The 13,301-nt window shown below is 49.2% G+C and overlaps 1 protein-coding gene across 2 annotated transcripts; it reads right to left on the reverse strand.

Moving 5' to 3' along the window:
* Positions 1-965: 965 nt before the first annotated feature.
* On the reverse strand, positions 966-8,469 carry PPP1R3D (protein phosphatase 1 regulatory subunit 3D; the record flags this gene model as incomplete). 2 transcript variants are annotated; one of them, XR_013839645.1, is made up of 2 exons in its annotated part: positions 966-4,198; positions 4,480-8,469. XR_013839645.1 is itself a non-coding variant. In XM_079979826.1 (1 exon), one exon carries the CDS (start codon positions 8,467-8,469, stop codon positions 7,489-7,491), a length of 981 nt encoding a protein of 326 aa, XP_079835952.1. In that variant the 3' UTR covers positions 966-7,488. The 2 variants fall into 2 exon arrangements, 1 of the variants encoding a protein (XP_079835952.1); XM_079979826.1 differs by having other exon boundaries at positions 966-8,469.
* Positions 8,470-13,301: the final 4,832 nt, after the last annotated feature.

The raw sequence follows: 13,301 nt of genomic DNA on the forward strand, positions 1-13,301 counted from the left end.
TTCGGGGTAAAATCCTTAAAAAAGCTCAACAACTTCTTCAATCTTAAAAAAAAGGTTAACAACTTTGGTTGGCCCTCACAGCCCCTCACTTCATCAAATCTGGCCCTCTTTGAAAAATGTTTGGACACCACTGCTGTAAGATGATAACAGAACAAGCAGGTGGGCAGCCCAGGCAGATGAGCAGTCCAGGTGAGGCACAGAGGAACAGGCAGCTCCCCAGGTACCCTCAGGTGTCTGCTGGTGAGCTGCCTGTTCCTCTGGGCAATGCTCACCTGGGCAATGACTGAATGAGCTTTAAGGCGGGGCCGGGGTTGCAGTTAGTTGACCTGAAAGGCAAGGGGACAAGGGGAAAGGATGGGGACTGGTGAAGAGCAGGGGTTGGTGAGGAGTCAAGGGAGGGAGCAGGGTTTGGCAGGGCTGGCACACAAAACTACCAGCAGCAACGGGCCCTAGTTGTAGATTTTCAAATTTTATACCTCAGAATTCACCTGCAACCGTCCTGCGTTAAGGCATTCTGCATTTCCGCTCTATGAAAGCAGTAATGAGCATGTATGCTAAGTGAGAGGGACGCGGGTGGCGCTGTGGGTTAAACCACAGAGCCTAGAACTTGCTGAATGAAAGGTCGGCGGTTCGAATCCCCGCGGTGGGGTGAGCTCCCAACGTTTGGTCCCAGCTCCTGCCCACCCAGCAGTTCGAAAGCACCCCTAAGTGCAAGTAGATAAATAGGGACCGCTTTCTAGCGGGAAGGTAAACGCCGTTTCCGTGTGCAGCGCTGGTGCTGGCTCGCCAGATGCAGCTTCGGCATGCTGGCCACGTGACCCGGAAGTGTCTTCGGACAGCGCCGGCTCCCGGCCTCTTGAGCAAGATGAGCACGCAACCCTAGAGTCGGTCACGACTGGCCCTGACAGGCAGGGGTAGTTTTACCTTTATGCTAAGTGAAAGCAACACAAAGAATTACATGCCACTCTGAAAAATACATTTAATCGAATACAAGCATGTTTTGCAAAAGTGGTTAAACGTAACACATGATATGTAATAGCCATGAAAGAATACTACAAGATTTCCTTTAAAAAAGATAGTTGACTTAGTGCATTTAAGTTTAAACCTGCAATTAAGTTTATTCTTGTACAGTATTATAGGTATTAACAATTCTTTCTTCTCAAGTTACTTGGATCCAGATTTAGTCATAGTTAGAGTAGATCCACTGAAAGGGTCTATTTTAAGTGTGATCTAGTCTGGATCCGATCCAACAATAATTTCTGTATATATCATTCCCAAAACCGAATCTCAAACATATTGTGTGCTAAAAGACATTCAGTTGCTGAACAGATATTGTAGGTACAGCATCTTTTTTTAAAGTGCTTTTAAACATGACAAATCATCAATGAAACACGAATCTTAACATGGGTAGAGAAGACAATGCAAGTCCAATATATTGACTGCCCTGAGAACTGTATGCAAAAGGTGACAAAACTGCCTTTGAACAATGGAAGTAAAAGCTGCAAGGCCAATTCATACAGAATTCAGATTTGATGTCTCAACGGTGAATGCAGCTGATTTGGAAATTGGGGAGAAGCATTTTAGCAGAAGGGAAAGGGGGAGTGTGATGCTCTAGCACCCACAAAAGATTGAAACGGTGACTAATGTATGGATATCACAGTAACACTTCAACAAACGCTATTTTGCACATCTAATGAAAATGATCACTCGCCAATCCCTATCCACATGGTCTGTAATGTTACACTGAAGGCTTAATGAGAATGATTTACTGATTTGTACTTCTCCAGAGGCACTGGCAGTATAGGAACTGATAGTATGACTTGCATATTAGAGGCCTTAATTATGGGACTTTGCATGAGCAAATTCTTCTCCCTGCAGACTTAAGCCAGATTTCTCGTGTCACTCTCCCCTTAGCCAGTGCAAAATACCTGACCTAACCTTTAAACAGAATCTTGGCTTAGGATATTCTGGCAGTGTTAATGCAGTCCGAAGCCTTCACTAACACTAGGGTGACATATGCCACCATTTGGCAGAGGTTCGGCCCCTAATAGAGGCAGTTAGCAGCGCGTACACTGTAATGGGATTTTTAGCACTGCTTTAGATGCCTGTTTCTCAGAGAATATTTGTCTTCCGTGCTTTTCCTTGATGCACCTTTGCTGCCCTATATAAAATAAAATACAGCTCAGCATGTATCAGGAAAATTAACTTGTAAAAACAGCAGCGGCCACCCAAACAGAAGACATTTGCACAAATCACCTTGTTGTTCTTCTTTCCAGGCTGTTGGTGCAATTCAGTGGTATACTAGCAAATTCAGACGGCACAATAAAAAGTGATCTGGCACTTTTGCACAAAAAACCCAATCCCCTCCCCAAATCAGATCTTTTGCAGTAAGGAAAGCAATGCCCTGAGAAGTATGGGATAACAACTGCTTGTCACAATGTCATATAAACGCGCCCCCCCCAAAAAAAAAACGCAAAACAGAATGCTCCGGAAACAGCCAATGTTATACAACCTCCCTATTAAATTTGTGTAAATAAATCGTGATGAATGTTCAATAGATGCTGGGTTGCAACTGATGTAACATATGCAAGTGCATTTCTGAGCCATTTACAGTACGATCCTATACATGTCAACTCAGAAGCATGTCCCATCCCGTTGAATAATGGGACTTACTCTCGGGTAAGTGTCCCTAGGATTGCAACTTTATAATCAAGTTGTTCAGTAAAGTTTTTGCTCTTGCTTTCCCCATTTACACATCAGTGGGGAGAAAAATGCAATGCCTTCCCCCCCCTATTCTGCAAGCCCTAGAAGTTGTGCTACTCAGTTAACTCTTTCCTCCTAACCAGTTAGAAATTATTCCCTAAGAAAGAAAACTCACAGAAATCATACACAAACTTCTAGAGACTCCTAATTAAGAAATGCAAATTTTACTATGCAAAATTTATATATTTTGCATAGTAAAAACCACCCTGAGGTGACTTTTCCTCCCTTTTGCATGGCATGCAAACACACCATTTCGCGATGAACCCTGGCATTTAGGAGTTCCCAAAAACGTCTTTGCAAAGGTCTGCAAGACCATGTGAGCTTCGTTGGCATGGGGAAACCAAACTGTGGTCCCCCGGCTTCTTAATTGTCCCCAGGGTCTCTGCCATGGCACCAATCTTTATTTTTAAAGTACAGAAGTGCAATTTTGTTGAGAGCTGTTAATTGAAAGGACTGCACCCAGAAGCAATATACTCCTTTTTGAGTACCAAATGCTGGAGACAACAACAGGGGATGATAACTATGACCTTCATGCCATGCTTATTATGAGTTTTAGCTTCCAGAGGCATTAGGCTGAAGGGAACAAAACTCTGGACTACATGATACAGGAATGTAACCCGCATGTTCTTATTTACAGCACCAGCCCTGGTTTACTCCTTTGGTCCTGGACAGCCCTTCTATGTTCTGATGCTCTGATAACAAGGGGAGTAAAACAAAAAAGGCTGCAAGGACACCAAACTTCCCCAAACACAACATAGTGTTGCACGGAATGGCACAAGGATTGGTGTTGTGGTCATGCAGACCCACGGTAAGCAATCATCCAGCCAACCGTCACAGCGCAGATGTGTTTGGATCTTACAACAATGCAACTTAACTGCTAACGTGACAACCCTCTTTCAAGAGCTTGGATAGGCAAGCGTGCTTTTAAAAATACCCAACAGCCAACACTTAAAGCAGAAAACCCTTTGCAATCACAGCGTAAGAGTCACGAGTGCAATACCATATGGACATCTTAATTATTATTATTATTATTTTGCATACTTGGGGTGTACTGGTGAAACCTGCAACAAAATATGTTCCACTGTGGATTGCTCCAGGTCAGGACACCAGCCAGCCAGGTCCTCTTCTATGATATGATCTATTCCATTCCATTCTGCTTCACCCCACACTTTGATTTGTTTTTGTTTTAAAAACCAACTATTGGTCAGCATTTTATGCTCACAGAGGATGCTCAGTTGTCAGTGGTCTGTGCTTCCCCTCCCACTATCGGTTTTTTCCATAAAGATTTTTTGTACTTCTGTAAACCTCAGGCTTCCCCCAAGCTTCTTCTCTACAGGGATGATGTTTGCATAAGGACCCATACATGGTGAGTTTAATGAACTTCTACTGAACTCAACAGGGAAACTCCATTAGATTTAGTTAAAATCTCCACAACCTGCTTAAGGTAAAGGGGTAAAGGGACCCCTGACCATTAGGTCCAGTTGTGACCGACTCTGGGGTTGCGGTGCTCATCTCGCTTTATTGGCTGAGGGAGCTGGCGTACAGCTTCCGGGTCATGTGGCTAGCATGACTAAGCCGCTTCTGGCAAACCAGAGCAGTGCACGGAAACGCCGTTTACCTTCCCACCGGAGTGGTACCTATTTATCTACTTGCACTTTGACGTGCTTTCGAACTCAACAAGGAAACTCCATTAGATTTGTTTAAAATCTCCACAACCTGCTTACTGCTTACTTAATAAACAAGACAAACGAACGTGCTTGTTGGCTTAGTCACCAATAAGGAATAGATTTTCCACTACTCCATGCTCCTTTAATGCCAGCCAGACCCTTCAAAGGAGCTCCGATATCTGAAAGATGGCCCCTTGAGAAAACCTCCCGCACGGAAGCAAATGTACAGCTGAGATGAGTTTCTACTCTGGGTCTCTGGGATCTCTTCCAGCCTCCATGAGGCACAGGTTATGCATGCCTGGAATGCACTGCCATATAGCTGCCCTCAGGTTTCCCAAGGCCCAGGCCCATTCCAAAATACAGGAAACTTGAAACCAAGGACCTTCATCATGTAGGAACAAAGTGAACATGCTCCAAAACTCAGTGCAGAGCCCATCTTTTTCATGCGGAAGGTCCCAGCTAGGACAATGCCTGCCCAAAACCCTGGAGAGCCCGAGCCAGTCGGTGTAAACACTGCTAAATGAATGACCAAGTGGCCAATTCAGAATCAAGAGAGTTGGAAGGGACCATAATGATCATCGAGTCCAACCCAAACCTGGGTCTCCAGCTGTTTTCGGACTACACTTCCCATCATCCCTGACCACTGGTCCTGCTAGCTAGGGATGATGGGAGTTGTAGTCCAAAAGCAGCCAAAGACCCAAGTTTGGGAAACCCCTGATCTAGTCCAACCCCCTGCAATGTAGGAATATACAGCTGCCCCTTACGGGGGATCAAACCTTGGCATTACCAGCGCCATGATCTAACCGACTGACCTATCCATGTTGCTACAATGCTGCTTCGCATACGGCTACAACAATACAAGGCAAAATAGGGGAGTGAGGATTTGGTTTCCCCAGATATCATTTGCACTGATACTCAGTGCTCAGGTGTGGCCTAGTTAATATTAGATATTTGATTTATGACATGTTCCAGTGTTGGGGCTCATATGTTCATGCCACACCTCCAGCTGAGGGCTACGTTTAGTCCTACCATGCACAGAAGTGCAGATCTATCTGAATCATCATCATTAGCGTTGTCAATAATGGCGAGCTTCTTGAAGTTGCTCGCTATTAACAGCACATATAGGTGCCTAAACCTATGGCAGGGCCAGAAATCGCCCTAACACACATATATAATATATAAACACGTATATAAACTGCAGCAGAAACATGGCACATGAACATGCAATTCCATCCTCAATCACAGCTTTTCACTTTATACATTCATACTGGAAATGCATACAGAAGTTCTCTCTCAGCACCTTTCCAAAGGAACCCATGGGACTGAACACCATACACACAGCTTTCCCTCAAAGAAGCCTAGTATTTGTAGTTTCTTCTTCACAGAGCTACAATTCCCAGCGCCCTTAACAAGCTACAGTTCCCAGGATTCTTTGGAGGAAGACACATGCTTTATATCATGGGTGTCAAACACAAGGCCCGCGGGCCGAATACGGCCCGCCAGACCTCGTCATGTGGCCCGTGTAGCCGCCGCCGGCTGCCAGCCTTCACCTTTTATTCTCGCTTTTTTTTTTTTGACACAAGAAAGCCGCCTCTTCAGCGCATCCGCAGCAGCCTACAAGCCAGAGAACGTCTGCCCTCTAGCGGCGCCGGCCGTTCTACACAGGAAACCTCCACTTTACACATAGTCCTACAGATACAACCGGCCCTTTGAGGGTGACCAAACTGCTGATGCGGCCCCCGATGAATTTGAGTTTGACACCCCTGCTTTATATGTATGTACAGCCCAACAGAGTTCTGCCCCCAAATGTAAGGTTTCCCACTACCACAAATGGGCAGCATTTGAGGCACTGGGATGGACTGAAACCTCGGCATGGCGGCAGACAGACTGCAGAATCTTCCTGTGCCCCCTATGCTTATTCATCCTGATCAACCACCCCTCTGACAATTTTTCTTGGGGGGAGGGTGTGGGAATAATCTTGCATTCAAGGGCAAAACACCATGGCTTGTTTGGAATTTAAACCCAAGGCCTCTTGCAGCCAAAGCGCACATATATATCCTCAATCGAAAAATTCCTAATATTCAACTGCGGTTTATCAGCAACTGCGATGTCATCATCCATGTTTTATCTAAGCGTTTCAGAGAATGTTTTACTTTTGTAAAGTTCAGCATTATTTCTCTTTTACAAATATTGTCTGTCTTAGCTGTGTAGATGAACCGCATTCCTATATCTTATATTGAAGCAATACTGAACGATAAGGATATGATCAGCATTCCATCAGCCTCAGATAGCATATATTACAAAAGTGCAAAACTGTTCTGCGAAATAAAGCAAGGAAGGAAAGAAACAGCTCTGCATAGGCTGCTGTTCCTTCCTACAAATATGTTCCGACTTTAAAATAGAGGAATTTTCCAGCAAAACCAAAACCGCAGTTTGTCTTTCTTTCACAACAAGTGACCCTCTTCCAAGTAATCCTTTTTAGGAACTCAAAATGCCTAACATAGGGACACTGTCAGGTGTGCATTATAAAATACAATGTAAAAATATATTTCTATTTAAACATCAGTTGTATTTATTAACATCCCTTTTGCAGCCAAGACCCTGCAGAGTCTTGGAGCAGTGCAGACATTTTTCTGCTATAAAGCATCAAGAGCAATACTTACAAAACAAAAAAGTGCAAAAGTGCATTGACTGAAGTGCAATATGATAGCCAGTGTCAAAAAGTGAAAAAAAATAATTTGTATGATTGAAATATATATTTCGTAGTCTGCTGCAAGAGTTGATTCAAAGCAATAAAAGAAATTGGCTTGGCTCTCCCTGGCAAGTGTCTTTTCCGCCGTGATTTATGCATTTGGTTGCAACTCAGTGTAGGCTATAGCCCTTTATCCTTTTAACTCTCTTCTATAAATAGCTTTTGTGCCGATCACTCGTTACTCTTTTATTTCGAAGGATCTGTGTCGTTCCGAAGGGTTTCTTTGGTGCCTCTGGAAGGAAAGAAATGCCAAAGGAGGACGGGGCCGGAGAACTGCAAATAGCTCTTTCCATCTCCTCGCTTTGCTTAGATGAAGTGAATCCAGCTCTCTTCGCATTCCCTGGGCATCTTGAGTTCGTGACTCCGACAGGTGAGGGCGAAGTTCTTCCCTCGGTTGTTATCCCAGTACTCCTGCCCGTTGACTCGGTACAGCACTGCAAACTCAACCACTGAGCTCAGCTGGAGGAGGAACGGCGCCACGGGGAGGAAGAAAGTGAAGACATCCGCCTGGGCCTGCCCCTCCTTCCCAGGAACGCTGCTGTGCCACTGGGCACTGACTTCGTGCTGACCCCTCCAATGGTTGAAGGTGTATCTCACAGCCACCTGCTTCTCAAAGGCCAGGTTGACCACTTGGACGGTGCCGTTCAGACCCAGATCTGAGCTGGTCACCCGCTCGAGGCACACCAGCTGCCGCTGCAGGCGGCTGTGGAAGTCCTCGCAGTCCACAGGCTGCTGGAAGTCAGGCACCAAGCACTGCATGGTGAACTCCAGGTCCAGTCTGCTGCAGCAAAGGTCGGAATTGATGGACAGCCTGGAGAGAACGTGCAGAGGGATGGAGGGATCTTCCCCCACCTGGAACACTTTCACCTCGGCCAGATCCAGGCCCAGAGCGTCGGCAAAGCGGACTTTGTTCCGGCGGGTGCTGCACCCCGGGACGCGGCACGGCGCCATCATACTCCTCCTCCTCTCCGGAGAGCTGGGCAAGGACCTGGCCCGGCGACGCATAATGGGCCTAAGGTGCGGGTCACAGCTTGCCACCACGGCGCTCTGAGGATGCTTCTGCTGCGTCTCCTCGGAGATGGAGACACTCGGGAGACTGGTGCTGCTGCCGCCATGCTGGTATCGCCTCCTCTCTGTGTTCCGGGCCTCTTCTTCCCGCAGCATGTTCTGGTACAGGTCAGAGAGGTAGCTAGGAGTCCTCCGAGGGGCCCTCGACGCCATGTGCTCGGGCGGCCGAGCGGCTTGAGCAGGCAGTGACCCTCCTGCCGACAGCTTCTGCCGAGACATGGAGAAGGCTCCAGGCAGAGAGACACACTGATCGGCAGGGCCCAGTGGTTGCTTTTTAAGGAGCAATTGGCGGCTTCTGGGGAGGTGGCACTTAGTGGCCCAGCCTTTAGCCTTCAGACGCTGAAGGACCCAGGGCAATGATGCTGAGTGACAGGCGTCTCGAGGCTGTCGCACAGGCTGCAGGGCGAGTCGAGGCTGTCGCACTGGATGCTGGAGGCCTGGGTGCTGTCGCAAACGCTGGTCACCGACTGGAGGCTGTCTCTCTGGACGCTGGACGTGTCAAGGCTGTCACAGAGGCTGAAGACAGGCCGGAGGCTGCTGCGGTAGAGGTTGAGAGAGTCGAGGCTGTCACCCTGGTTGAGGCTGTCTTGCAGGAAGCTGAAAGATGCCAAACTGTCTGGGTAGCCGGAGAGGGAATCGAGGCTGTCGCTCTGGATACTGGAGGAACCCAGAGCGCTCCCTGGGCTGGAAGGGGCTTGGAGGCTGTTGGGCTTCGGGGAAAGGGAGTCGAGGCTGTCGGACAAGCTGGAGGGAGTCTGCAGGCCGCCTCCTCCAGCGATGGGAGCCTGGAGACTGTCGGCTGGGATGGCGTTGCTGCTGGAAGATGGATGGGGGCTCCGGCTGGAGGCGGAGTCCGCGTTTGGCGACTCTGGACCCCACATCCAACTGCGCGCTGGCTGTCCCCGGCCCCGCGCGCCCCAGGCGCGAATTGAACGGCGGTCGGCAGGTTTTCGCTCCGCACCAGGCAGGCGCGCACAGCCCTCGAGCTGCTCTCCAAGCGACGCAGGCAGGCAGGCGGTTGCTAGCGGATCTTGTCGCTCTCTGCGGCCGCCCAGCTGATTCCGGCGTAAAAACGGGGGAAAGAGAGAGGTGTGGACGCTTTGTAACCGGGGGGGGGGGGAAAGTGGGAGCACGCCCTCTGTGACGCCAGGGCCCGCCCGGACATTGCAATTGGCAGCTGCCGCGGCCACGCCGCTTGTCCGGGTGCCCGCCCCGCGGCTCCGCGTGCGCGCAGGGAATCGGCCCGCGGCTGCGCGCAAGCAGCGAGGGAAGCCGGCGGTGCCCTTCCTCCTGCCCTTACTCCCTGGGAGGCGGGGAGGGAATGGGAGTCAAAAATGCAAGAAAGCAAAAGCAGCACGGGGAATAGTGGGCTGATGCATGCACCGCACAGAGAGGAAGCGTAAAGGGAAAAAAACAAGGTGGAGCAAAGGAGGGGAAACAGCTGGAGAGGTGCATTTTGCAAAACAAAAATTGCACTGACTGGCAAACGGAACACGAGTCTGGGGTCGTGAGATCAGGATGCACGGCAGCAAGGCGTTTTGGACTACCACTCCCATCAAGCCCCAGTAAGCACCCCCGAGAGTAATCCCTCCTTTCTCACGCATGAGAACGTGGTGGTCTTGGGTGGAGCCAATGGCAACGAAATGCGGAGACCAGGGTCCTATGGAGGTGGGCGTGCATGTCTCTCTGCTGGGGCGCGAATTCCAAGAAAACTGAAAGGGAAACTCCATCGCCGCCACCTCCGCCTTCTGCTTTGAATAGGTGCGGATGGGAGCTTCTCGGCATTTGCTTGCACTACAACCCCCATCATCCCTGGCCGTTGGCCGTGGCTGATGGGAATTGGAGTCGAAGGGCAACCGCAGGGCCGCACGTGCCCCATCCTCGGACTGCACTCCTATGCGCCCTTGCCTGGGATTGTGCCCTATTTAGCTCAACGGACTTATTTACCAGGAAACATCCTTCGGAATGCACCGTCGGTCCGCTAATTCCTAAAACCTCCTACTTGTGTTGCCTATTCTCCCTGCTTTACCTTTGACATTGTAACATCAGTGGCTATTATTATTATTATTATTTCGTTTCTTAAAAGCAATCGCTCGGTTCCTAACAAGAAAACCAACCCGCCCCTTCTTGTTTAGGTTTGCTGCTGCCACCAAGTGGGTATCTTTATTTTTCCCTCTACTAAAAAGCTTTTTAACCTTCTTGGTTTTATTTGGCCCAACATACCCCTAATAAGACTCTTGAGAGACTCTTGAGAGTCCCATGGACTGCAAGAAAATCAGACCTCTCCATTCTGAAGGAAATCAGCCCTGAGTGCTCACTGGAAGGACAGATCCTGAAGCTGAGGCTCCAATACTTTGGCCACCTCATGAGAAGAGAAGACTCCCTGGAAAAGACCCTGATGTTGGGAAAGATGGAGGGCACAAGGAGAAGGGGACGACAGAGGACGAGATGGTTGGACAGTGTTCTCAAAGCTACCAGCATGAGTCTGACCAAACTGCGGGAGGTGGTGGAAGGCAGGAGTGCCTGGCGTGCTCTGGTCCATGGGGTCACGAAGAGTCGGACACAACTAAACAACAACACCCCTAATAATGGTTAAGAGTCGCCTGGCACTTTGGCATGGAGCAAGTTTTTCCAAAACAAAATATGTTCTTTCTTAATCTTTCAGTAAGGCAACGAGTGAAATAGTTGTGTCCCCCCCCCCCCCGAGAAAATGACTGAGGTGGGTGGAACTAACATTACAGTGGTACTTCAGATTAAGTACTTAATTCGTTCCGGAGGTCCGTACTTAACCTGAAACTGTTCTTAACCTGAAGCACCACTTTAGCTAATGGGGCCACCTGCTGCCGCCGCCATGCCACCGGAGCACGATTTCTGTTCTCATCCTGAAGCAAAGTTCTTAACCTGAAGCACTATTTCTGGGTTAGCGGAGTCTTTAACCTGAAGCGTATGTAACCTGAAGCGTATGTAACCTGAGGTACCACTGTACAGTCAGCCGACCAGATGCTAAGTGTGGGTGGGTATATTCAAGGCTGTTCCTGCCCATGGCTAAAAGGCCCATCTTTAAACCAGACTTGAGACTACGTCCTGTAGAGTTGGAGAGGACCCCAAGGGTCAAATCCAGTCCACTCCCCCCCCCTGCAATACAGGAATCTCAGATAATGCATCCATGACAGATGGACACCCAACCTCTGCTTAGAAACATCTGAGGAAGCTTGTCCTTCCCTCAAAGGAATGGACACCCTGCCCGTGGAGGAGAAAGGAAGCATAAAAATGAAATGAACAATTACAGAATTTGGACTGGAGCAATGCATCAGAAGGTTGGTGGTTCGAATCCCAGCGACTGGGTGAGCTTCCGTTGCTCAGTCCCAGCTCCTTCCAACCTAGCAGTTCGAAAGCACGTCAAAGTGCAAGTAGATAAATAGGTACCGCTCCGGCGGGAAGGTAAACGGCATTTCCATGTGCTGCTCTGGTTCGCCAGAAGCGGCTTAGTCATGCTCGCCACATGACCCGGAAGCTGTACACCAGCTCCCTCAGCCAATAAAGCGAGATGAGCGCCGCAACCCCAGAGTCGTCTGTGACTGGACCTAATGGTCAGGGGTCCCTTTACCCTTTACCTAAAAGGTGTCAAAAGAGCCTGAAAGGTTTTGAGCTCTCCATAACTCTTAGGGTACGTTCACAAGGTAAAGGTAAAGGTACCCCTGCCCGTACGGGCCAGTCTTGACAGACTCTGGGGTTGTGCGCCCATCTCACTTAAGAGGCCAGGGGCCAGCGCTGTCCGGAGACACTTCCGGGTCACGTGGCCAGCGTGACATCGCTGCTCTGGCGAGCCAGAGCCGCACACGGAAACGCCGTTTACCTTCCCGCTGGTAAGCGGTCCCTATTTATCTACTTGCACCCGGAGGTGCTTTCGAACTGCTAGGTTGGCAGGCGCTGGGACCGAGCAGCGGGAGCGCACCCTGCCGCAGGGATTCGAACCGCCGACCTTTTGATCGGCAAGTCCTAGGCGCTGAGGCTTTAACCCACAGCGCCACCCGCGTCCCAGGGTACGTTCACATTAGTACCTTAAAATGCAGTGGTGCTGTTTCTCCGTTGGCACACTGCTGTTCACATGGGGGCAGGTGTATCTTCACCCCTTGGGGAGTTTCCCTGCTCCTGTAACACCGACACACCCACCCAACTCCTACTCCTGAAGCTTTACCAACAATTTACAGGTAGGCTCCAGGATGAGAAGTGGTTTTATTTTGGCTCACAAGCAGAAACCTTGATGCCATCACACTTTTGGAGACGTGCGGGTATAGGGTGGTATACAAATTTAATACATTAATAATAATAATAATAATAATAGAGACATCTGAAGGCAGCCCTGTTTAGGGAAGCTAAATCCATGTTTAGGGAAGCTAAATCCATGGTTGATGGATTACTGTTGTTATGTATTGAAGTTCTCACTCAGGCCACCAGGAGTATTGTGTATGTAGTTTTCACTCAGGTCCACGTCAGTTATTTTAGGCGGGAACCCCTGGGTTGTTCTTGCTACAATGTTTGACAGCCAGCTGCCTATAAAAGCAGGCCGGCTGAGCTGTTTGCTGTTCAGGTTCTATTCCAGCTTACAAAATAAAGAGCTACTTGGAGAAATCACTGTGTTGTCTGCTATGTCAACCCACAACCTAACACTGGCGACGAGGATGGGATCGATGGACATCAGAGCACAGCCAGATGCGGCCAGCCTCTGAATTGAGCTGAATCACAGAGCGATATCACTGAGTGAAATCACTGGACAGAACCAATTCAGAGCTGACTGTTCTGGCTAGAGCACAGTGTACCATCCATCGCCTCCACGTCGGCATCGGAACCATGGCTTCACTCGTGCCTCTACCGCCGTTTGCCCCAGCCTCTGAATCCTGGGATTCCTACCTCGCTCGGTTTGACTGCTACCTCCAAGCAAATGAGCTGACAAGAGGGTCTGTAGAGCAGAAGCGGGGCCTCTCCTCAGCCTTTGTGGCCCCGAAGTGTTCGCGACGGCCCGAGCATTGGTTGTGCCTCTAGCAGTCCAG

Source organism: Podarcis cretensis (assembly GCF_951804945.1).
Source record: "Podarcis cretensis genome assembly, chromosome: 6".
Taxonomy (NCBI): domain Eukaryota; kingdom Metazoa; phylum Chordata; class Lepidosauria; order Squamata; family Lacertidae; genus Podarcis; species Podarcis cretensis.